The sequence below is a fragment of the Amphiura filiformis genome, chromosome 13 (genome assembly GCF_039555335.1).
Source record: "Amphiura filiformis chromosome 13, Afil_fr2py, whole genome shotgun sequence".
Taxonomy (NCBI): Eukaryota; Metazoa; Echinodermata; class Ophiuroidea; order Amphilepidida; family Amphiuridae; genus Amphiura; species Amphiura filiformis.
Window position 1 is genome coordinate 29,929,671 of NC_092640.1, and position 27,385 is coordinate 29,957,055.

The 27,385-nt window shown below is 36.7% G+C and overlaps 1 protein-coding gene across 1 annotated transcript in view; it reads right to left on the reverse strand.

Annotated features, from left to right (window-relative positions):
* LOC140168218 (very long chain fatty acid elongase 4-like) overlaps positions 1-27,385 on the reverse strand; it is a 40,528-nt gene that overhangs the window by 12,240 nt on the left and 903 nt on the right. Inside the window, exons 2-3 of the mRNA XM_072191556.1 lie at positions 12,004-12,083; positions 5,391-5,578 (exon numbers count right to left, since the gene is read on the reverse strand). Of these exons, the coding sequence (XP_072047657.1) occupies positions 5,391-5,578; positions 12,004-12,070 (255 nt within the window). The 5' untranslated portion in view covers positions 12,071-12,083. The remainder of the gene's footprint in view (positions 1-5,390; positions 5,579-12,003; positions 12,084-27,385) is intronic.

The following is a 27,385-nucleotide window of genomic DNA, read 5'->3' on the forward strand; positions in this document are numbered from 1 at the left end:
AATAAAAAAGTGTGCTTTTGCTCACCATCGCAGATTTTTCTGCGGGTGCTCCGGTTTTCCTCCTGTATCTAAAATCTGGCTTCTTCCCATATCCCTGTCCCATTATATCCGGATGGCATCCCTTAAATTTAGTAGCCTCTGAGCACTACTGTGCTTAGCCTGGCTTGGGCCGAATGTTATAAATAAATTAAAAAAAAGATCATAGTTGATTAGCTATCACTTGTATTTAAAAGAGAACAAAAAACAAACAAAAACAGAATACATGTATAGCTATAATGGGAGGTCTTTCTTCAGACTATTTAGTGGTTAATAAAGCAGGGATTTTCGGTCGAGTTTGCGGGTACTCGACCGAGATTTCACTACCCGGATATAAGAGAGCCAGCATTGAATTTGTATCCATTTTGAAATCATTAATAGAGTATGACATGAACACAAATTATGCACTTTGCATATTAAAAACACCAACATTTTTTTTGTGCAAATTATTGCAGGTACCCTGCCTTATTCATATTAGTGGATTTAAATCATTATTATATTTGTAAGTAGCAGCTAGCCTTCTGAATAAATATTATTGATGTGAACATACCATAATCAGTTTCATATAATTTGTATCACAAAACAAAAGCAGTATACATCAGGTTGTACTTTTGAATAAAATGATTGATCAATACCGTCTCTGTTTTATTTATTTTTAGCTCTGAAAAACAGATTACTATCAAAATGATAGTGACTGCAAGGCTGAGCAAGACAAAGAAAGGTCATAATTCCTGATGTGAATATTAAGGGTATACGAGGTATTGTTGGTTGAAGCAGCCAAAGAAAAATTGATTTTCATTATCTGAATCAATATATTATTGAAAAATAACACGTTGGTGTTTTGCAAAAGTTCATTCTACAAATCATATACTTTGAAAACTTGCTTAATTTATTGTTGTTAATGAGTTACGTCGTTTTACAAAAGTGTTGTTGTTTCAGGCCTCTTTACAACATAACTCAAGAACCACAGGACCTACAAAAGTATATCTGTGATATTTGAATTCTACTACACGCTCGCTATGAATTGAGCAATGCAATTTTTGCTAAAGCTCACTACCATTCGCAAGATGCTGTGAACTACCTTTTTCTGCTGCTTCACCATCTATTGGAGAAAAAGTTTCAAATATGACAGAGTACAAAATATAAATTCCACAAAAATTGGATGGTCAAACTCATGTATTAGGTAAGCATGAGGGGGGGGGGGAGTGATACTCAGGTTTGGTATAGGAAGGGAGGTGTTGATCAGAATCTGAAAATAGACCTATCAATAAATCAATTTTTCAATAAATTTGGATTAAACAACATTCCAAAAACTTTTTACACAAAATTGGGCTATTTTTCAGAAAAAAATGATACCAAAATTAGCCTAGAGAAAGGGGTCATTGTCATTTATATATCCAATGGCCCACAATGCAGTCCATGTTTGTGTCGCATCCCTGTATGGTCATTTGCACGGAGCACCCTCCCCAGGAGTAAGTAATGTCAGGTATTTTAATGTCAAATTATAGAAACACATACATGTATCCAGCTGATATTTCATGGTTTGTTCTTCTCAGTCGGAACATAGAAACATACTGTAGGCATGCCTGCTTGCTATATCATTATCAAATAAAGCTCCGATGGAAAAACATTCAGATTTGAACCTTCGTGGTAAATATCACACAAATTATGTGAGCAATTAAAAAGGTCTTTTCAACTGTTTTGGCCATTTTGAAATGACATTGTTAAAGAAAAAAAACATATGCATACAACAGGACTCTTAAGAAAAATATGAATAAAATGAAAAAAAAAAAAGAACTAACAACTCCTTTTAAAAAACAAACCATGTAGCCTACAGTACATGTAATTATAGAGGCAAGAAATGATGAGTGATGAATAGTGGTTTGAAAACAAATGCGAAATGCAATTTTTTTAAATTCCTGACTTGGTATTTTTATGTTATTTTTAGAAAAAAAACCCTGATTTTCGCCAAATTTTTCTGTTAAACTTAAAAAAAAAATTAATGAAATAAAAAAAAAATCTGCATTTCTTTTTTTTTTTTTAATCGCATAATTTACAAATGCACGCACAAGCTTTGAGACAAACCTTTTTTTTGGCCTTGTAGCAATTATAATTGCCTTTGTTATGAGCTAAACAACCAGCTGTACAATGTACTGTATATGCGATACCCATCACTGACTGCACTACCTCATTGCAGAGATGCTACACAATTATGAATAGGGTAATATTAAGGGATGGGGTATGAACGTTTGGACAGTATTTATTGTGGGACATTAGAGCACATCAGACATATCGAACTGCATTCTGAATACAAAGAATGTCCTTCTGATATCAAATAATTTTGATTTTTTGAAATTCGCAATGTAATACACATTTTATGGCAAATGATTAAAAATTGATATTTTTGATATTTAACAGTACTTGAAGTAAACTTTATAAATCTGATTCAATTTATACTTAAAGTGTATGTAGGTGGGATGAAAAGCCGACTATCAATTGAAAATTTTGACCTTTTCAGATTGAAGATATGGATTTTTTCCCAAAACACACAAAAAATAGGTCTTTTGGGAAAAAATCCATATCTTCAATATAAAAGGTCAAAATTTTCAATTGATCGTCGGCTTTTCCTCCCAGCTACATACACTTTAAGAATATATCATTAGATTTATAAAATTTATTTCGAGGACTGTTATATATCAAAATTTGAAAATATCAAATTTTAATAATTTGTCATAAAATTTGTACTACATGTATATCGTGAATTTCAAAAAATGAAAATTATTTGATATTAGAAAGACATGCTTCATATTCGATTGCAATTCGATACGTCTGAGGTGCTCTCATGTCCCACAAAAAATACTGTCGAAACGCCATAAACGCTCATTCTAGATCCCTTAACATTTGGCAAAAAGCACAGGCAATACCAAATAGTGCTTGAAGAATACTAATTTGAACTTATGTTACGAGTACCGCCTACACTAGGATCCACAACATCCTCATCTATCAGGGCACAGTTCTTTAACCCCAATACATTTAGTACATTAATTGCATGACCTTTGGAATTTTGAGTACAAAAACTCATACTCTGGAACTGAAGGTCAAATTTTGCACTGTGATAGTTTAATTGAGGTTATTGAACTATGCCATTGGGATGAGGCTATTGTGGTCCATAGTGCTAGTAGTATTACAAGCTGATCATAGGTGAGAAGGTGCAATTTACATCTGGGCATAGTACCAGGTGGTTTATTTTTACTGAAATTTGTGAATTTAAAGAAATATATTGCCAATTTCTTAATTTAGTGCCTAATTAAAATTAATAAAAATAATATTTTGTGGTGCAGTTATATGGTTTTAAGAATGAAATGGCACATAATATACATGTATGTCCTACGTTGGGGGTGTATGTTGAATCAGACCTAAAACAGGGTCTTTATAAAAAAAAAGAAAAAAAGCTGAAAATGCTCAATAAACACTGAAAATTAGGGAGAAATGGCTCAAATTGGGCTGAAAATAAAAGAAAACACATACATTTCAGGAATACAAAAGGAGGAAATAAGCTGAAAAGAGGAAAAGTTTCAGGTCAGTTTTTGGTAACCGAATGGCTGACCGAAATGAAAATATTTGGAGAGCAAGCTTAGGGACCGTTCACAAACACTTGTAAGTGGGGGCCTGATGCAAAAAAATTTCATCACAAAAAAATTTTGGGCCCCCCTTTACAGACCTCAAAAATTTCAGGGCCCCCCTTTTTGACATGAAAATTATGGGTCAACCCCATAGAAAAGCATATAAACTCAATTTTTCCAGGAAAATTTGTGGTCATTTTTTTCAGGCCCCCCCCCCTTAGGAGGGTCAACATTTTTCAGGGCCCCCTTTTTTGCATCAGGCCCCCCTTACAAGTGTTTGTGAACAGTCCCTTACTTCCATAATCTATTCAGTCAATGAGCTATTCCAGTTGAAATCCATACACCCCCTGTGGAAGACATGACCTTAATCTTTCACACAGGGAGTGTAGATTTCAAATGGGTTCACCTGAAATTGACACCCCCTGTTTGGGAGATTAAAGTCGTGTCTTCCATAGGGGGTGTATGGATTTCAACTGGAATATGCCTATATGCCTACCAGTGTCACTTTCAGTGAGGTATATGTTAATGATATGATTGATATCATCTCATAGACATCATGCAAGTTGATGCCTCGAAGTGGAACTAGCCTGCATATCAAATCACAAATTGACTCAAAACAATGATGGCTAATAATAAACTAAACTATTAAAGCAAAATGTTGCTGAGATGACAAAACCTTGTCTTTTTGGTACAATGTTTTTTCCCTTCTGATTTTGTAGCTAGCAAGTCAGTTTTCATACTATCAAAACCTTGTATGTCAATCTGCAAAAATAAACCCACAATTCCCAAATTGTTTTGATTAAACCTGGTATATCTTATAAAATACACAGCTACAAGGTTTTACCAGTACATGCACATTTTAGCCAAAAGCATAATGAACGTTATTATCAGTTATTTCATCTAAAATGAAAGTAATTTAAATTAAACTTCAACACTACTTGTTTATTTCCTCGAAAGCGCTCCCGGTAAGCGAAATAAACAAGTAGTGTTGAGATTCAATTTAAATTGCTTTCATGATATTTCTTGACTATCGACCCATGTTTAGCCGGTTTATTCTCAACATGAAAACAAAAGGAACCTGTACAAAGTAATAGCAGTGTCATTTGCAATGATGAGGTAATGCGTCATATTGCAAAGGATTCTGGGAAGGGCAAGATATCTTCTCTGATCCCAGTTTTACCCTAGCTAGTTTTACCCTAACCCACAGAAGATATCTTACCCCTTCCCAGAATGCTTTGCAACATGATCTATCACCTCATTTCATCAAATGACACTCCCATTACATTGTACCGGTTCCCTTTGTTTTAATTTTGGGAACTGGTTGAGCATGAGTCGATAGTCAAGAAATGAACATATGTGACACGATCAAGGGAAATGAGTCGGATGTCGCTAATATTGATTTTGAGATATTGGCAAAAAAGGTGTTGAAATTCTTTTGTTTTATATTGTTTTCAGCGATTGATAAATTGTTGTAACTTTGCAAAGGAAAGTCGTATCAACATGGGATTTACAGTTTCTGAAAGCTCTAAATGTCCTCTTTAGAAACATGTGTTAAACTCATTTTCGACCAGGGTCGACATGTGACATTCCCCTTGATCATGTCACATATTTTCCAAGATCTGGATGTGCTGTCACTGTCAACCCATTTACATAGCTACATCAGCACAGGAAATCAAAATGGGAGAAATGCATTGTGGGAAGTGTAAGATATCTTCTTCGAGTTCAACCTACCTCTTTAACAATATGAAATGAAAGTACCATACATAAGAAATTATACACAAGCATCGGTCTCTTTAGGTCAAATGGTTCCCGGCCTTCCATAAGCTTTGGCCCAAGCCATACCATTAAGCAATACAGGAATATGATGACTAGAGTGGGAACCGGCGACTGCAGAAATAGCCAGTTTTCTACTCTTGGATCTGTGAAATAAAAGAAGAGAAACATACATTAGTCAATTTTACTTTAAAGGCCCATTCAGTGATTTGCTCATCCGGATGATCGTAAAAATCATCAAAATTCAGATTTTGGTACTTTTGTCATTGTCATAGATGTGCTAACATAGCCTGCGAGTGGTTCAGCCGAAAGCTGTGTATTTAAGACAAAATAAGACATTTTACACAAATCTGTAATAACATGTATTTGAATGGGGCTTCAACTTCGTCAACACTGCTGTTTACTTTGTTTTTTGCCAAATTTGTCATTTCAAAAATACCAAATGACAATTTGAATGACTTATCCTTCACTTTTAAGCAATTTATAAACAATTTTAATTCTTTTTCACACTTGCGCTGGGATCACTGAATGGGTCTTTAACTTTACTTCTTGGGTCATTTGGATTCAATGTTGTGGCATAATGTGCAGGATTAGCATCTATTTAAAAAAATGAAATTTACCCAAATATGGTTTAGTTTTAAAAATTAAATTTACCCAAATATGGTTTAGTTTTAAAATTAGGATTTTTTTCTAAATATAAGGATACATTTTTGGCACCATATAGCACAAAGTCTGGTCATTTCAATTGGATCCAATGGTGCATTTGGAAAAAAAATACCAAAAAAAAAAAAAGATGGAGAATAATACACATGTCACTTGTATGACCCACCCTAGGACCCCGGGGATGTAAAGCGTCATGGTTGGGTCATTTACCAACCAATTAGTGACGCAGGGTACGGTCATTTACTCAATATGTGCGTCACAACATACCCCAAGGGGTGCGTCAGTGTCAGTCACTTTACCTAGGTGCGTCAATGGTTAGGTGCATCAGTGTCAGTCAAAATACCTAAATGGTGAGTCAAATTTGCGTCATGAGGACAGTCATTGATTGATTGATTGATTTTATTTGGTACTATAAGAATAACATACAAATTACACTACATATACAGTATTATTATAACAAAATAAAATATATTGCACATCAAAATTGTATAACGAAATTACAAATCAACACAAGTACCAAGGATAGCCCAACAAGCCTTGGGAAAAGCTTATTTCCATTGGGGTCCTTTACAAGCAAAAGAAATATAGGAACAAACTGCCATACAAAAACAAGAACAGAGACAACGTGCAAAAAGGACGGAAAAAGCAGAAATGTGAGACCAGCTCAAACTCTAAAAATCAAATGGACCCTTGATCAGCTAAAAACTGTTTGACAGATTGTTTGTACAATTTAAAATCATTGATGTTCTTGATTTCATTTGGCAGTGAGTTCCAATGATGAATTGCACTATTAAAGAAAGTGAGGCTATTTTGGCCCTTGGAGTGAGGAACCTTAAAGTTGAATGGACTACCCCTGGTACTGTAATTATGAAGAGATGATACTCTAGTAAAATGCATTTTCATATATTCAGGACAACAGTTATGGAAAATTTTAAATACATGACTAAGTTTTAATTGAACTACTCTGTCTTGACTGGATAGCATACCCACCAAATCCAATTCTTTCTGCCCAATATGAGTACGTGGCCCCACATCCAAAATAAAACGAACGATCTTGTTTTGCATAATTTGTAATTTGTTTTTGTAGTTTTAGATAACCCTGTATACCATGAAGAACATGCATAATCGAAATGACAAAGAATTAAAGCTGAACACAGTGTCTTGCGTGTTTTCATGCATAAAAAGTCTGCATGTCTGTACAAGAATTTGAGTCTCCCGTTTGCTTTTTTGATAATATTAGAAGCAATTGATTCACCGGAAAGAGTGTTATCGAGGGTGACCCCTAAATATTTCACAGACAGAGAGGTATTAATTAGCTCTCCATTGCAAGCAGCAGTAAAACTATCAACTGAATTTAGCTTCCTTTTGGTACCAAATAAGATGGTAATCATAATCCTTAACATGTGCGCCACAATTTTGACGAGGGGCTCAGTCATTGTCGGCAAATGTCCGTCATTGTTTAGACGCACATGTGGGTCTTGGAATAGTTAAATCCGATGCACCATTGTAAAGTGACGCACCACCCCCGGGGGTCGTGGTGTGGGTCATACAAGTGACACATGTATAATCATTTCAAGACAGCTTTATATTTGACTGCAGAAAAATAAATGTAGCAAATTGCACAACCAGTCATCTAAACACTGCTCTTTATTGGATTCAATTTTCCTCAAGACAAATAAGCAGTGGAAATTGTATGTACCCAATAAACAAGAATCTTCTGTGTAGTACTAAATTAGATCCAAATGACCATTTATTATTAACTTCCAAAGCTTGTCCAATTTAATTTAACAGCTAAATTGCTGGCCAACTGAATCCAATTTATACACATCACTCAAATCTACTCTAGTCACCTTGAGAATTGTGTACAAATTTGTACAACCATCATCTATTATAAGATCTTTTTACCATCTATATTCCATAGGCATGATCACACGGGAGCTTACCTCCATGTTACCGTAATACGGAGGTAGTGCAAGGTCATAACTTAACTTGTCCACATGATGGTCCTTCCTAAATGGTCTTTTAAACTCTTAAGCACTCCGTGTTATCTTTACGGCTCGGTGTTTGCTTCATGGTCCTGGAAGTTTATAGGCCGATTACCTGAATGCGTGTACGCTGTGGAAGCGATGTCTCTTAGTTTTAGGGCAATTAGACCGGGTATGTCCTACTCCTACATATGTTTTTTTAACCTGTTGTTTTCTTCTCCACTCAATTTCTTTGTCTTTCCAGACACTTATCTGCGCTTCCATAATTTCTTTTTTTGACCAGTTTATGTCATGCTTTTTCGTTTTGGAGGTGCTTCTTTCATTATCATTAAGTTCATTCTCGGTGAGAAACGGAGATAATTTATTGTGAATTTTATAGCCTATTGCGAAAGAGAATTTAAAATACTGCGAAATTGTAAGTGTTGTATCCATAAGGTCAAACTTACCACACCATCTTGTTCACACTGGCGCAAACACGGAACGGTTGCTTCGTGTTAGCACGCTACCACAGAGATTTCTCTGTGGTAAATCTTCCGGGTTAAGCTTCGTGTTAGTTAACACGTTACTTGTTCAGACGGGCGCTAAAACAAAGCTACCGGGCAAAGCTACATGTACCTTAGAGGTAGCTTCGTGTTAGCTAAACACGAACTTTAATACCTCTAAGTCCGTCTGAACACGGCTGATGATACAAAATACAAGGCTAAAGTGTGCTTGTATTTTTAAAGATACAAATTTAATATATGTGAGCTTCTATTAATTATATTAATATTCAAATCATCAAATTTTTGGTGGGTATATGCTCCCCTGGAATGTTGAGGTGTTGGGTCTTTGGGAGCTGATGATGGCGTACCATTTTGGAGCTGCTAACAGGTAGAAGGTTTTTTTAGACGCAAACAATCTAAATCAAGGTTCTTTCTTGGCTTTCTGGTTGAAAATCACCTGAAAAAACCCAGTAATGAGCATGTTAGGGTCTTTTAGAGCTAAAATCATCAAAATCATGGGTCTGTTGACTCTGTTTTGGTACAATTCAGGTTTTTTTTCGGAGCTATGTGGTCCAAAAACGGGGGTCTTTCCTGGGTACCATTTGTGTTGAGTACCCTCCCTCTGGTACACCGCTCTTGGGCAAAGTATGTACTCAGTTCTTTGAGCACTGACTTAATTATTTTGATTGTGAAATTTGTCAAACCGTTGTAAAAATAATTCTTAATGCAAACATAAATGCTACATTAGCTACTATTAAAAGCACATTCTTGTATGAAAAAAATGTTGACTAGTAATAATAAATTGGTTCTCCGATTTTGACCATGCTGACCCCACGCTGACCGTTTTCATTTTTCATGTAACATGACCTATTGATGCGTAATAGGCACGGGCCTGTGACTTCTAATATTAAAAAATAATTTTCCCCACCTCACAATTTTCGCTATTAATTATAACGCCTATTTTGTTTGGATAAAGGCAAAAGCTACATTGAGCAGGGCAGAGATGCGGGTAACCATGGCAGCTGACATTGTTAATTAGATTCTAATGATGACTGGAAGGCTCAAAGTGTTTGGTTTAATACACTTCCAGAGTGAATTTAATGGTCTGTTGAAATTTACTTTCTATTAAAATGGCAATGAAGACAGCATGTGCCATAGATACACTATGAACCACAATGGCCTCATCCTAATGGCATAGTTCAATAACCTCACATTAAACAATCATAGTGCACAATTTGACCTCAAGTTGCAGAATACAAATTTTTGTATCCCAATTTTCAAAGGTCATTCAATGAATATACAAATGTATTGGGGTTAAAGAACTGCACCCTGATAGATGAGCATGTTGTGGATCCTAAATGTAGAGTCTAGTTTGCATTAGAAGCCAGCTGGCATTATAAGACTTAGCACTGAATAACGTTGCATTGAATAATATACAGAGGGCAATTCCATGCGGTGCTGAACTTGGGGAAAATGCATTTGTCCAATTGTTTTACACAAGTTAGAGACTTGCGGAAAACCGCCCTGCTGACTAAACATTCGGAAGGTTCAGAAAGGGGTCTACAGTTTTTTGCCTTAGATCTACAAATGTAGATCCAAAGGAAAGTCTCTTACCAAAAGACCCCATAATTTGTCACATGGGACACTCCCATTTTAGATCAAGCAAAATCAGTAGGAACTGGGAAATATTGATTTTGAGATACATTGTATCAGGGATATGAGATAGGCAAACAAAGGAAATAATATTATTTCCTGTTGTTTTGGAAACTCGTTAATTGCTAATATCTTTGGAACTGGTTGTTCAATTTCGATTGGGTTTTCTGCAAAATGCAGCTTTGTAAATGACTCCCTTTTCAGGTCTCCCCAATTCCCATTCTTTGCCAAAATGTTGGTATTTTCATTTTGCCTATTTTAGGTATGCACCAAGAAGTTGAGGTTGGGGCACATTGATTTTTGTGAAAAGTCTTTATTTTAGTGATAGAGAGGCTTTCTTAACCCTAACCGCCTAAGGGCTTTTTGGCGACGGGGAAGGGAAAGAAGGAAAGAATAAAGAGAGAAAAGAAGGAAAGAAGTTGTTTGCTCTGGGTGGGATTCGAACCCGAGACCCCTCGCATGCCAAGCACTCGGTCGGCGACACTTTGCCACGGGTCTTGGGCTTCACTGGCCAGCGAAACCGTGCCTATATATCACTTATGGCGATAATGCGTCATCACACCACGCGGGATGCATGCACAAACAGCGCATATATCAAGTAGTATTTTGTAGTATTTAGGAGGGTTAGGGTTAAGGAAGCCTATACCGAGTTTCGATAGTGGTAACCTAACCCTAACCGCCTAAGGGCTTTTTGGCGATGGGAAGGGAAAGAAGGAAAGAATAAAGAGAGAAAAGAAGGAAAGAAGTTGTTTGCTCTGGGTGGGATTCAACCCGAGACCCCTCGCATGCCAAGCACTCGGTCGGCGACACTTTGCCACAGGTCTTTGGCTTCGCTGGCCAGCGAAACCGTGCGTTATATATCACTTAGGGCGATTGCGTCATCACACCACGCTTGAGATGCATGCACGAACAGCGCATATATCAAGTAGTATTTTGTAGTATTTAGGAGGGTTAGGGTTAAAGTGATATAGTGTGGAAAGTTTTTTGGCTCATAAAGGGGGGAAGTGTTTTTTTTTTCCAAAATCTTCCACCCAGGAGGTCACATGGTGCATCCCTTACTACACTCCTCAAAGTAATTAAAGGATTAAAAAATTTCATCCAGATTATCTTGACCATACATGTACTTGTACCTAATCAAAATATCTTTATATTATGTGGCCTTGCAGTGGCGTGCGCAGCACATTGAAAGTGGGGGGGGGCAGGTTGTTCAGTTCCCCCGAATGGAGTCTGATTAGGAGCAAATTTGGATGTTTTTAACGTTTTTCGTGACCAACAAAAGTGGGGGGGGGGCATGGGGCCCCCTTCCCGCACGCCACTGTGGCCATGTCCATGCTCAACTAAACACTGTAAAAAGTCTCATCATGACTGTTTCAACTGGCACTTACATCTTATTTTGTTTTTGAAAAATATTGAATGAAATTTTTTGATCCTTTAATTACTTTGTGAGGAGTGTCTTTATTACTCCTCCTGCACAATAATAAGTTCTAAATTTTTGATAATTACACAATAGGCCTACATTACACAAGCAAATCTTAATGCTCTGCGTGCTAGCCATGCGCTTCAACGGACAAAGCTGAAGTTTTGAAATATTTTCTCAAAATATCAAGAGCTATCTTAACAACTACTGAACCAATACTAGGCTTGTTTGTACTCATTTTAATACATTTTTCATGCTGATTCCAAATATGGTCATGAAAATTTATATTTCTGAAATTTTTGAATGTTTGAAAAATGTTTGAAACATGTCCTCTGCAGTCGACACCCGCGTGAAGAGAGTTAATAGCTTACCGCTGAATGTGAGTGCATGGAGGTAGAAATTGTAGGAGTCATTCACTGCATCTGTTAGCAAGTCCATTGTGATAGTTTTTCTGCAAGAAGGAAAAAATGCATTCAATTCAATACAAAAAGTAAAGGCAACTCAATTTTTAAAAGCCATAATAATAATATTATTAATTAATATGCGATTTGCTTCACAGCAACGCCCTAAATTTAATAGAATTTGTTATGAGTGTTAAAATGCAAACATTAAGGTGGTACAACGCCCTAGATAAATTTCTGACTATTTTGCATTTTTCTCAAAAAATAATAACAAACTGGAAACAAAAGTTGTATATTATAGGGGCAAGGAATTCAGTTACTACACTGAAATTTCAGTGACTCAAGACAAGCGGTACGTTATTTATGATAAGAAAAGAGGTACCACTAGAATGTACCTCATTTCATAACTTTTAAGTTATGAAATTTAAAAAGTGCAGAAACTTTTTCTCATTTTGAAGCTATGTAATTCTTCATTTCAGGATATCATACAAAGTTGGTTGAAGCATCATTTTGAAGCTTCAGGAATATGATCTTGAAAAATTAGCCTATTTTTCATTTTCCAATTTTGAACGAAATAATATAAACTTTAAAGTTAAAAAGACACCCTGTTCTCATCATCAGAAATTTTTGAAGTGAGGTTTTATTGATTTTTAGATACTTTTAAAACTTGCTAAAACATGCTAATTCCGGGCATGGGGGTGTGAGCAGCATGCGGATGGATAGAACAGCAGAGAGGGAATGACATGGTTAGGATTTAAAAATAATTTTTATGTGACACTGCTACTGTTTTTAAAATTTATGCACACCCTTGGTTTATGCACCCTCAGTTGAGTTGTTTTTTAGACATTTGTGATGCCACCAGAATCTGGACGTCGATACCAATAAAATATTGGTCCTGTCCAGTATTTCTTTAGATGTACTTCTACTTCTACTGCAATTACACTTGGCATATAGTCCATCAGCTTGGATTTCCTGCCAATGAATAAAGTTGTACATGTGCGGTAAAGGTGCCATCAGTGCAGAAAATTGTAGTATGTAGATGATGAGTGCAAGGGTGAAAATAAGAGAGCTTGTACCAGGGGCCACTTTGGCAAAAAAGTGGTCCCTGGTTCACCAAGATTTGGAGGAACCAGGGGCCATTTCCAATTACCAAGGGGCCAATAAAAATAAAGATGTGCTGGATGAATTAAATAAGCATTAGTTGCTTTGAATTATATATTTTGGGTTCACTATCCAGGGGGCAGTTTCGTGAGAAAAGTGTCCCTGGTCAACTACAATTGAGATGAAATCAGGGGCCATTTCAGAGTTTCTGGGGGGCAAACGGCTCCCGTTTCCCCGCACTCCGTGCATCTGCGGGTATTCATGCTTGTCGGTGAACTTTAAAACACCCCTTTTGCATCTCATTTCGCTTGAAGTTTGTAGGGAAAATCACCCCTTTTTAGAGATTTCACGAATTATTTGCCCTTCGAAAATACCCCCATTTTCGCTAAAACACGAACAATATTTCTAATATGCCCTTTTCTGGCAAAAACGCGTAGGCTGCTCGATGAAAATACCTTTTTTTTTCAATTTCGCGAATACGTGGTTTGAAAAACACCCTTTTTGTGTGTTTCATGAATCGCGTTTCTTCATCTGAAAACACCCCTTATTTCGCGAAATTTTCGACGAGCATGAATACCCGCGGATGCACGGAGTGCGGGGACCGGGCCTGTTTCCCACTTAATTTCACCCTTGGATGAGTGATAAAATTATCCAGGCTGCATGCGTATGCCTGTTTATTTATTTATTTATTATTTATTTGGCAAAATTGACAACAATACAGAAATATGCAATCAATCATCATCACAAGAAACACACAACCAAGTCAATGAGCCAGGATAACCCATAAAGTTGGCTAAATATGCCAACTTATTTCCAATGGGGTCCAAAATGAAAAGGTGCCTGCAAAAGGGAGATGAAAACAGAGTCACAAAAGAGGGGACAAAAGAGAAATAAGTTAAACATATTCAGCCATTTCCTGGTTCATTGAGGTTGAAGATAAATGGGTTTTGACATGGGATTTGAAGGAATTCTTGTTGGTGATAGACCTGATGTGAATAGGTAAAGAATTCCAGTCAAGGGTACCCTGATAAAAGAAGGAGTTGGAAGCAAGGCCACTGACTCTGGGGACATGGAAATTATGTGAGCTAGATCTGGTACGGTGAGTGTGAGTGACAGTGGTTTTAGTGATAAAAATCCCTTTAAAAAGGGATGCGTCTGGTCCAAAGAGAAAATTGGGTGCGTTGTGGGCATGGAAACAGACCTGAAGAATCAGGAATCAAATACGAGTATAATTATGTACTCTCATGGCGTTTTATTAGTCGACATATAAAAATAAATGTAGTTGGTGGTAATTAAATATAAAAATGATAAGAAAGTTTTGACATCTTGACAATTATAGGGGTATTAGAGATATAAGATGCACTTGAGTTATGTCTGAACAATTATAAAATGTGCAAATTGTATTTGTCTAACTGATTGTATACTGTTTGAATAGTTTAGTAAACTGTTTGAATAGTAATATGCTGGTGGAGCAGCGACAGGTGTTTTCTCTAATTTGATAGATACTTTTTGACACCATTGACCCCATATGACCTTTGACCAAGGATGACCTCTGATTGATGACCTCTGACCTTGGATGACACGTAATTAATTAATTAATTAATTAATAATAAATAAATTTAATTAATTAAGTAAGTAATTATTAATAATTAAGTAATTAAGTAATTATTAATAATTAATTAATTAATTACTTGTCATTAATTAATTAATTAATTAATTAATTTAAATTTATTTATTTATTTATTTAACTGAAAACTCTTTCTTTCTCCATTTATTAAGGGTTAATATATTCAACCAATCCCTGTCACAAAATAGGGCCACAAAAATGGTTGTGTACTTGAGGACAACACAACAATATATTTTGGCCTAGTTTCATATCGCCAGTCTATTAATGGTAATATGAGCTCTTAGCTCATATGCATGTGTGGGATGGAGAAAGTTCACTGGCATCGACCTAGGCCAGGTACGCTCTGCCGTCTCTGTCTCAGTATGTCAATTCTCACTGTATGTATATCTTCAGCTGAGTTATAACAGATAACTTCTAGAATGTGTCACTGGAACTCACTGGGGATTTAATTCCAACACTATACATGTATCAGCGTCAGGTCCCGTGGGACCAGACGCGAAAAACTGATCAAAGTAAGTGATCAAAGTAAGTGGGACCCATTGCATAGATGCCTGTCATCCATGACTATGAGTATGAGTGTCAAGTCTGCTTATCAGACATCAGATCATCAGATGGATGCATAAAAAATCATGGTCCACAAATACAAGGATCATGATTGGAATAATTCAGGCTGTATGGATAAAAAAAAGTATGATAAAAAAAAAAAAGAATCAACATGTGCAATGCATGAATGCATGCATGATGTGATGCATACACGTAGACTCGCTCACCAGTCCTATGATACGCTGTACCTACTGACTGGCTCACGCCATTTTGTCTGTCTATGGTCGCATGTCACAAATAGGTCACCCAAAAATGGAGGAGCCATAACATGAAAATGCTTTCTTCACATTTCAAGTTTGGTTTATTCTAAAAGTATAATACCTATTGTAGAAAGTTTGGTGTCATTTTGTAGATAATTATGTTCTTTGTCAAATACAAAAAACCCCAAGTCGATTGGACAACTACTTTGAGATTATACTTCAATATGTAAGATGTGTCAATGGAGGAGCCGGGGCGGGTGAGCCCAATACATGTAGGGTTGTACACAAAATTGTGAAAATAATAACCTTTGTATCTTAAAAAGTACAACTAGCATGGACCTCAAATTGCACATATATCATCCTGGATTGTAGATCTACCCCATAGTACATCAATTGTAACAAAAGATGTACGGTAACTAATTAATTGCCTAATTAAATGCTAATTAAGACAGTTTACAAAGTTTGCATGTAATGCTCCAACATTTCTAAATGGCCTAGATCTCTTGGCTGAGTCACCCTGATTATTCAAAAGTTCACATATATCTTTAAGGAAATTTGATGAGTAATTCAACTATGCTATTAGTTTATATGTAAGTGCCAGACATAGAGGAAAAAAGTTTTGATTGATAATGTCATAAAAAACGGTAAAATTATTTTACAATTTTGACCACCCTGTATGTTTAATGCAAGAGATACCAAACTCTTTCTTCCTGATTTGTTTGAAGGACCCATGCAAAGTCTTTCTGAATCCATATTTATTTTGAGCTACATAGCTTTCAGAAAAGGAAAATATGGGGTGTACCATGACAAGAAAGATGCTAATTTTGTTGATGTTTCACCCAGTATATTTCTTACCCACCCTGTATTATGATGATTTACTAAAATAATTTGGCATCCTTGTAAGTTACAAGCTTTAATGGTCTAAAATGTATTCATTAAAAGTTGCGTTGAAGTGAATCAAATTTGGTGACATTTTTATCATTTTACAATTACATTACACAAAAGATGACCAATTCATGACATGCGACCCTATGGGAAATACACACTTAATGGTTTGCGAGGTCAGATATTCAACAATTTCTTCAAAATTTAATCAATGGTATAAAATTGGTACCCACCTTATTGTGCTTACTAATTTAAGACTCGGTTGAAACAAAATTAAGGATCTATCATCTATGCATTTTAGTGTCCAAAAAGGCAAAATTATTGTCAAAGATCTTCTGAATCCTGCACCCTTGCGAAGGGTGCAGAATTGGAATTTGGGATAAAAATATCCGATCTTTGCGATCAAAAACACAAAATTACAACTTTGGACGTACTATTTTTTAGCAAAAGACATTATTGCCAAACAATATAGAATAGAACATTTGATGTCAACTTGTCAAAATATTGAAGAAATGTGCTCCCCAAACTTGTGGCGAGTTAGACGTTCGCTTTTCGGATCTCTTTCCTTGTTGAAAAGGTATAACGTTGTGAAGATAGGACATCCGGGCCCTACTCTGCCATGTTTGGCTGAGTAACGGTACATGAACACAGCCTTTTGTGCCTATGATGTAAATTTAATTTAAAATTAGTCATTGTGTAGGGGTGTGTTTATATACTCATAGGTTACTCTGAATCATTTTTGTTTACAACTGCACAAGTATGGCCGAATTGGTCAAGCTGGGAGATTCATAGCGCCCTCTGCACTTGTTGATCGAGAGACAGCCAAGGCTAATAGAAATTGGCACTACTTTCGTGGTGGTTGTTGTTGTGGATCAAATAATAATTAAAGTATTCATAAAACATGTATATGTCCGGCACTTCGACAGGGTGATTCTTTGTTGGATTATTTGATCCTATTTGTGACCTCTTCTCATAATTTATTAGTTTCTTTTTCTCACAAGTCTGAAAACATAGAGCGCTGTAAGGGCTGACAAACTATGTAAGCTTATCATGTGTGTGTACACGTTGACGCAAATTCAAGAAAGTAGAAAACTTGGAAGTATGACTATATATCTCCTTTAATTTTTTTTTAAATTGATTTTATTTTAAAGGTTTATAATGTTTTTCCTACCCTTACACAAACTCTAACCCCTTCCAAAACCTTACTACATCATACAAACCCACCCAAGCCCAATTCTAGCCTAACACCCTTGCCCCAACCCCCAAAAGGGAACCCCCTAATCGGACCTGTATTAGCATGTTTAGCACCCTGAGGGTAAGGATAAACACTTGTGCTGAACGTCAAATTGGTCACTTATCGCTCACTGTTCAAAATATGACATCTACACCAATTACAGTCCCTGAAACTGTCTACTTTTTATAATTAGCCGACCTCAATTCCGAAACATTTTTAGTGATAGTTAAAAATGCGATCCCCAACCCTTTGGTCACCTTTGGACGAATTTGTAGAAATCTCTGCGGAGTCTCCGTGTCTGAAATTCCCCGGTACAAACATCGAAAATGTCGCATTTCTCAGTTCCGGTGATGATACTATATCCGTATCCCTGTTTTCTTACATGAATATGCATATCTCTGAGTCTGACCCCTGTAAGGTCAAAAACGTGGCGTTGATTTCAACCAATCCGATCCACCGATTGTGACCACGTGGTCGGTTTCATGAATATTTAATAAGCAGCTTGATACTGACGTCATATCTGAGGTGACCAGGAGGCAGGAGATACCATTTTGGTCAACTGAACGACTCATGCGTTCTTTTGGTTGACATAAATCGAACAAAATTCTCAATAACGGGTAATAGTAGGATTTCAATTTTTTATTAATGAAGTTACTTGTAGTTTTGAGGAATGACCAAGTTGTTTTTGGAAACTTAGATGTTTGTTTCAACTGATGATGTAGGATCGCAAGGTGAGTGAATTCGTGAAGAGATTTGCTTGTTTGAGTGATAGTAGGATACAGGATGTAGGCTAGTCCTCTGTGTTTGGCCTGCTCCGATGTCTCAATTCATGCGGAATTATTCGTACCTGAGTAACCAGACAGCAATACTGCGTATTGCTGTATTGAACCAGACATACACATACAAGTAAAGTAATTAAATTTAAAACATTAATACATTCATGCATTTAAAAACAGGTCAGATTTTCAGGTGAAATCAATTTCTCCCCTAATTCCCTTTTTGGGTAAGGGCAAATAATGGTCTTGGGTTAGGTTAAAGGTTAGTTGGGCTAGGGTAGGCTTGTATACATGTAGTAAGGTTTGGGTAAGTAAAAGAGTCCAAGAGTAGAAATATTTGGTGTCAACCACATTTGTATATTAAAATATAAATTTATTTGCGTAGCAAAATTAAACACGAATTTTCGGTCATAGACCTTTGTCAAGTGATGACCTTAGTAAGGTTTGGGGGTGGGTTAGACTTTTTGTAAGGGTAGGAAAAACATTGAAAAACTTTATAAATAAAAAAAAAAAATTTTTTGCATTTAATGGGCGGTTACACGTGAAACGTTTAAACGTAGACACCCTTAAATACTACATGTATGTCAATTAATTTAGATGCCAAGACAAACTGATATCGTAAAAGTCACCGGCGCTTGCAAAAGTTATGAAAAACTCTGTACAATGGTTTATACTCATCTCATCACATGTGAGCTCATGTGTATCGCCATGGTCGGGTCATGTAGGCCTATTTGCATGCTTGTTGTGGGTCGACCTGGCTAAAAATCCTGGGCGTTTGTGGGCCGAAAGTGGCAACCAAAAATTTACGGTCGACCTGGGAGAAACCGATTTACGATAACTTAGGTGGTCTATCATGTGCGATACGTTATTTTGGGTCAACCTGGGATTTTTTTCTCCCAGCTTGTGTAATGTAAACTGAGCTCAAAAAGAAACTTATAATTTTTCACAAGGTCATATCTTGAAATCCTGTCCATCAAATTGAACCAAAATTACACACAGATTTACTTCAATACTCTACTTTTAACACATGTCAGTAACCAAGCAGTTATCCAACTGACACAACAGCAAAATGCACTGACATTAGGGTGCATCAAATGCCCCTCATGTCAACCATATTTTTTGTACCTAGTGTCAAACTGTGCCATATAACTAGAAAATCATCCCCTCCAAATTTAAATTCAATCAGAGGTCGGGAAGGTGGTCCACCGTGAGCTTAAAGTTCGGACCGAGGTAACCAGTAAAAGTCCGGCCGGCAGCTATTGAATTATATACACAGTTATACATACATATTAATAGCTGCCTTTAGTGAATGTTTTTATAGTACCTCATATCTCAGACAATACTCAATAAAATGCAAATCCATTTGAACTAAGCAAAAAGGCAGCTATTTCAGACATATTTGAAGTCATAATAATAGCTGCCATGTGCACGTTTCTCTAATTACAGCCATTTCTGCATGAAAATGGGTCCATCGTGTTCTGCGAGCTTAAAGTTCATGCATGATAGGTGCCTTTTACTAAATGACAAATCAATCAGGCAGCTATTTAGTTTTCATTACTTTATACTGAACATCACTGTGGCTGCCATATGAATAACAATTAATAAATGTACTTATCTATGTTGCTTATCAGTCCATATGATATTGGTAAATTAGGTAGCATCAGTTTACGCTCTCCGTGTCCGTTTTCTATCTTGCTCCACCACTTGCAAGACATTTTGATAATGTTCCTAACTCTGGGCAGCAGCTAGGAAATCTGCACTGAGTTTCATGCCACATTCTGCTGCATCATTTACCACATTGACAGCTCTAACATTGCTAAGCGATTGCAGATAAACTGAGGACTCTGGCCAAGTGTCAACATTGTCTGCTAGGAATTTGTCATTGATCATGTTGATCTGCAGGATGTTCAGTTGTTCACAGTGAACCTTGCCTGCAAAATCAGCTTGGATGACTGTTGACTAAGTGATATTCTCAGGGTCAGGGAACTTTGGCTTTCCAAAGCCTGCGCCAAGCGAATACATATGGCTTTAGTGCTGCTGCATCAGGTTTAAGTTCAAGTAGCCTTCTCGTTCTCGCTAAAGCTTGTCTCTATTGTACTGGTACCTTTCCACTGAAGAGAGCAAGCAGTGCCATCTCTTTGGTGAGATAACACATGTACCACAGATGTCTGTTCAGGGCTTTGTGGGTTTGCGTGCACTTGTTGCAACACCGAAATTGATATCGGCATATTGCAGGAGGCACTTGTACAACTGAAGATCGTTCCATGGCGGGTCAGAAGCAACACTGCATGTTATCCAGCAGGAACTTTAGATTATTGTTGCAAATACAACAAATTCACATATTTGGTAGCTGGTGCTTTGTTGTCACAGTGCCTTGCGGAAGATGTTCAAAGTGATTCTGCATTAGAGGGATTTTGATACTATGACAGCAGTTTGGACATGTATTATACATGACTGCTTGAATGTAATTGATTGGCCCGAGTCCTTAGCTTTACAGCTATCGCTTAGCAATGTTAGAGCCGTCAATGTGGTAAATGATGCAGCAGAAAGTGTCGTGAAACTCATACAGATTTCCAAGCTATACTGCCCAGAACATAATCAAATGTCTTGCAAGTGGTGGAGCAAGATAGAAAACAGAAACTTAATCTGAGAAAGCATATCATATAGACTGATAAATATTAAGCAATTTATTACTTTGTTATTCATATGGCAGCCACAGTGATGTGCAGTATAAAGTAATGGAAACTAAATAGCTGCCTGATTGATTTGTCATTTAGTTAAAGGCACCTATCATACACAAACTTTAAGCTTGTAGCACATGATGGGTCCATTTTCCATGCAGAAACAGCTGTAAATAGAGAAACATGCACATGGCAGCTATTATTATGACCTCAAATATGTCTGAAAATAGCTGCCTTTTTGCTTAGTTCAAATGGATTTGCATTTGATTCAGTATTGGCTGAGATATGAGGTACTTTAAAAACTTTCACTAAAGGCAGCTATTAATGTGTGTGTAGAACTGTATATAATACAATAGCTGCCGGCCGGACTTTTATTGGTTGCCTCTGTCCGAACTTTAAGCTCACGGTGGACCCCCTTCCCGACCTCGGATTGAATTTAAATTTGGAGGGGATGATTTTCTAGTTAAATGGCACAGTTTGACACTAGGTACAAAAAAATATGGTTGACATGAGGGGCTTTTGATGCACCCTAACTGACATGGGACAGCTTCCTGGACCACATTCACAGCCCAGCCCTGTTTCATGAAAAAAGTGTATGAAAAGCAGAAAGCAGCACCGTTTTATCATCTGTGCAAGGATCTTGTGTGCATTCTCACAGATGTTTTGTTCTGGGTGCCACATGTTGGGCTGTGAAAGTGAAGGAAGTCCATGAAGCTGTCCCATGACAGTGCATTTTGCTGTTGTGTCAGTTGGGCAACTGCTTGGTTACTGACATGTGTTTTGAGTAGAGTATTAAGGTAATCCTGTGTGTAATTTTGGTTTATTTTGATTGACAGTATTTTAAGATATGACCTTGTGATTCACAAGTTGTAAAAAATTATAAGTTTCTTTTTGAGCTCAGTTTATGTAAAAGTATGTGTGTAATTTTAGTGAACGTTGACCGACAAAAGCAAATGTCAAATAATAGGCCTACGTGTCGCTTTTGAAAAACAGCGAATCATGCGCATGCTCAGCATGCAAATACAACGGCGATTTAGTACACTGATCATGCGTGCAATTCAGATTTCTGCAAAAGCGATTGAGTATAAATGCATCTTTAGAAATGACCGGCGATTGTGTGTTCTCAAGTGGGCTTTATCAATATCATGTCATCGACTCATGTTTATTAGCAACATTTGTTTTGGTTCGAACAAGCATTTTGAAATACTTTCAACTTTTGTACTCAATCGTTCAAGCATGCTCAACAAATTTTTCAATGCAAGTGCCTCTGGACCTAAAACTTTTTTGTAGAAGTAAAAACGGATACTATGGCCAGAGTTCTAGCATGGCGAGTAGAAAAAATAATTCCCATTTAAACGCGGCAACAGAAACTGAAAGTGCATTTTAATTAGGGATGACCAATGAACCATCAACTTGATTAGAACACTCCCATAGACATGCAGGGAGCTCAACTGTGCACTGCTTGCACAGACATTTCTAAATTGAGCTCATTCTTTTATTTTTCATAATTTTTCTGTAAAAATTGGAGATGTTAATGCCAATTATGTTTTGTAACTATCCTGCAAATTACAGCATCATAACTTATTTGGTTTTTCTGTAAGTGTGAGTCAAAATTGGTCCATCGCCACAGTGCGCTTAATTGCCAGTGGCCCAGTTAGCTCGAGATACTCTAGCTAAAATACAGGTTTACATTTACTATCTTACATTATCTTGCTGTATTTCAGCTAGAGCTCCAAACGACAAGCTTCCGGGTTTTTTGGAGAACAATACTGTTACGTAAGATGAAGAAGAAACCCGCCTCGAGCCCGCCCTACTCATTATTTCATTGTACTTATTGCAATTTGCCTCCACACATTACGTAATCAACACAAAGCTTTTGTGAGGATTAGTGAGTGGATAAGAAATTGACAGGAGGATACGAAGTACACGCCGATTGCTAGTTGTCAATCATGAATTGCCGCAACGTTTTAATATTTTACTGCATGGCATTCCGCAAGCACCAAGACAAATTATGCCGTATTTTTTCCAAGATCATCTCATATGAAGTAAGCTGAATGCGATCTGTACTTTTGTAACATTCCGATCGCTTTTGATCACCTATTATCGGCGAATTTGCTTGAAAACATGTGAGTTCATGTTGTGTAAACATAATTAGCATAGACACAAATGAAATTACGATGCAATACAATGCAATTTGAATGCGCAGCAGATCTATAGAAATAACGCTGCCCGGTTTTATGCAGAATTAGACCCTGTCTGGGCCCAGTGCAGCACTGCTCAGAATGGCACAAAATATTCAGATGAATAAGATCAGGTGAACACCTTGACCTACTGAGCTGTAATTTGGCAGAGTTGTTGTTATTAATTACCTCTATCATACCCTCTGTAAAAAGGAAAAAAAAAAAGCGGACAAGTAGATCTCGAGTTAAAAATTAAATCACCAGCTTCCCTTTGGAATTTCCAAACACCTTTCGAATCATGTTAAAAATAGACACCTTTCTGAACATAAATGTGAAGTTTCATGCTCATTTGTTGTATTATTCACCTGATCTCAACCCTAAACATTTTCTTATATTTATCATGTTTATACCATCTGCACTGACTTGCTGCTATACACGCACAGGAGCTGTACTTTTAAAATACGCGCCTAATCAATAATGAGTCTTTCACTCCATTGTTAAAGTACTGTGCTCCCTGTAGCATATGGCGTGACCAGTCCCTGGAGTGTGATGGTTTTGTAGCACATGACAGTATTCATTCAAGCCTATCGAGGTCAGTTATTAGCCACTTGCTGAATGGCTGGGCATTATCAGCTATCAAAGAGATACCTTATGCTGCTGCCAATCACAATAGAGGTTAAACATTTTGTTAAAACCCCAGAAGTGATATCAGGACAAAGCTGTGCATGTTGGTACTTGATTGTTTGGATTCCTATGTTGAAAATCCCTTGTAGTACATTAGTATTTTTCTTACGTGTAGTGTATATTGTTGTGGAAAAAAAGTTCACCTGGACTTTTGATTTTGTGCCACTTTGGCCATTAGGCCAATGGAACTCGATTATTAGTTTCCGATTGGATGTTTGAAAAAAAAGGACGAGGTCGCTATTTCATTATTCATTATTCGGTTTCTTTTCATTATCCATTATGTCAACAAAATCAATGATTTCATGAACAGCTTTCTCCAAATTTAGGTACCCCACCAGTACCAAAGTATATTGTTGATGAAAGACTATCTCAAAACCAGTATTAATTAATGCTTAGATCATCTTTACAGACATTTTGCAACAGATTGAGAAAAGATTTGAATTTGTTTTCATTAAAATGAAAAGAAATTTGCAATTTTTGTAATCACTAGAAATATGATGAGGTAATCCTTAAATTTCCATTATTTGCTACGGTACATATATCCAAGGCATTAGCCAGGATTTGAAAGTAGGGTGTCCAAAGTACAAAAAGTAAAGTGAAGTGAGCGAAGCGAACGTGGCGCCCACCGACCGGGGTCCAGGGGGCGCTTTAGGCCCCCTGGCGGGGGATCAGGGGGGAAGCGCCCCCCGAAAGCTCCTGGATTTTAGCAATTTGAAGGGCCCAGGAGAGGCTTTTTAGACATAAAAATCCAACTATTTGTATTAAAGCAATTTGCATCAATACCATTCAAAACTTACTTTTCTTGACTTACTAAGGTAGGGACTGGTTCCTGGGAATTCGAGTCCCGCCCGGGTAGCCTAGTACCCGGGCGGAAATTCCATGCCCGGATACCCGAAATTCCAAAAAAAAAAAAAAAAAAAAAAAAAAAAAAATTTTTTTTTTAAGTTATTTTTTTTTTGGTTTTAGTAGTTTCCTGGACCTAGACCTAAATGCTAGGAACACTACAAAACAAAAAAACCAAAAATTGCATGATGTTTTGTGTTTTTAATATGAAAATTGATAGTGTGTATTCATGTCATACTATATTAATGATATCAAAATGCATTGAATTTGAATGCATTTTGATATCATTGATAGAGTATGACATGAATACAAACTATCAATTTTCATATTAAAAACACAAAACATCATGCAAATTTTTTTTTTTATTTTTTTTTTAAGGTCAACCATGAATGATCCTAGCATTTAGGTCTAGGTCCGGGGACACTACAAAACCGGAAAAAAATAACTTAAAAAAAAAAAAAAAAAAATTTTTTTTTTTTTTTTTTCGTAGGCCGTCCTAGGCCGTCCATTTTCGTGACAGGGCGTCCAAATGACGGCCGGACGGGTCTCTAGCTAAAGCCTTGCATATATCCTCTACCCCTACAACTAAGAAAAACTGTTGATTATGATCAGCAAGGGATGTCAGACATTTTGAGAGTTTCAAATTTTGATTATTTGCATTTCAATTTTCAGATAATTGACTTTTTTATGAAAATAATGAAAGTTTTTGTCAAATTGAAAAAGTGATGAGGGCGGTCAATAGGAAACTAACAATCGAGTTCCATTAGCCTTATGGATGATTTTTGGCAAATGTTTTCTAAAAGCATGATTTCAGTGCCTCGGGGGTGAAGAAATACTTAAGGTTTTACCGTCGTTACTAAACCTATCGACGAAATTTTTTTAAATTGACATATTTTGTACATTAATATGTGTAGATAATAAATCAGGAAAAAAAACAGGGGGTGCGGGACCGCACTTTTGAGCTACAGCCGTTTTAAAAGTGGTGTACATTTCCAAAAATCTCTGTATACTTCAATGGCAAAATCAGCAATTTGTCCAAAATATACCACCTTTTGCGTTGTATAAAAAAATTGTCGAGACAAAATTTTTTTAATTTTACATATGTTATGAAAAAGAAAAAGCTCTGTAAAATCGCGCAAAAAAAAATTGGGGGTACCGGACCTTGTTTTCGCGTAAATTGACCAAAATTGGTCAAAAAGCATTTTTCTGCGACACCATGCGTAGTTAATTGCGTAGATGGATATTTTGAATTAAGCGTACCAGCGCTGGTATACACGCGATCTGATGCCGGATCAGCGTTAGCTTACACGATATGGCCACATAAAAGGAATTGTCTGTTTACGCAGGAAAGTTTTCACTATAAATAAAAGTTACCTAAAATACTTCTTATAGGCTAAGAAGTGTCCATATTAAATTCAGCTTTATGATCACCTGACTCGAATGAACAAAAAGAAAATTTATTAAACATGTTACAGCGAAGCGTTTGACACCATGGGCGGAAACGTTTGACTATAATAGGCCTACAATTATTATAGGCATAGGCCTACTTAGCATGCTTAGTCCCGTTTACCGAGAGGAAATCTTTTTGGTCACAAAACTAAAGGCCCTCTGAAATTATCTCGAGGTGGATTCATAATCAATGGTTGCAGTTCAATTAAAGCGAAGTTAAACATTGTAGAAAAACGTTTGGCCAATGCTCATTTTTGTAAATGTATGACCTTTTTTGTGAAAAGTTTTGATGGTGTTGTCTATATCGCATGCATTATGAATTCAGTGCACGAGGTCTTTACCCAATAACACAAAATGCTTTAAACATTTAAATGTTGGATTATAAACTTTTAAAACATTTTTAAAATAACAATCAAAAATATGAACACTTGCTGCAAAACATATTCTAAATTGGAACAATGTTGCCAAAATAATATGTCTACAATGACATTTTTACAACATGTTTTTAATTTTGTTGTAGTGTGTTTCATTATGAAACGTTCTACTAACGTTTAACCTTTAATATAGGCCTATAATATAGTGCTTACCCAACATTTAGGCCAAAAAATTATTAAAACGTATTAACCAATTTAACCAACACTCGTTTAGGCCTAATGTTAAAAAAACACACCCTGATTCTGTATAGGTAGGCCTATAACTTCATACCATCTATTGGACACTACTGTCGTAGGCCTACTTTGGGGAGGGGTCCAGGTCCGTTATCAGTGGAAGCACGCTGGCATTTGGTTTGTACATGTTGTATTTAATATTATTAGAAGCTGCCACTTTTTATTGCGCTCAGCAAACATTGTTTTCTTTATTTTGTGGCCCTAGTTATCGCCGGTGCGCAAAAATAGCATAGACACGCACAACACGCATCGTTCTCTGCGAGTGTCTGCAACGCAACGCCGAGCACGACGCGGAGTACGCTCGCGTTGAAAACAGGCGCAATGGTCAAGTCGAATCGGGTGACGACGGTAAAACCTTAATGCTATTGATAGTCAGGCTCACATCACACACTATAGGTGGCGCTATTCGTCCATAGGGAAG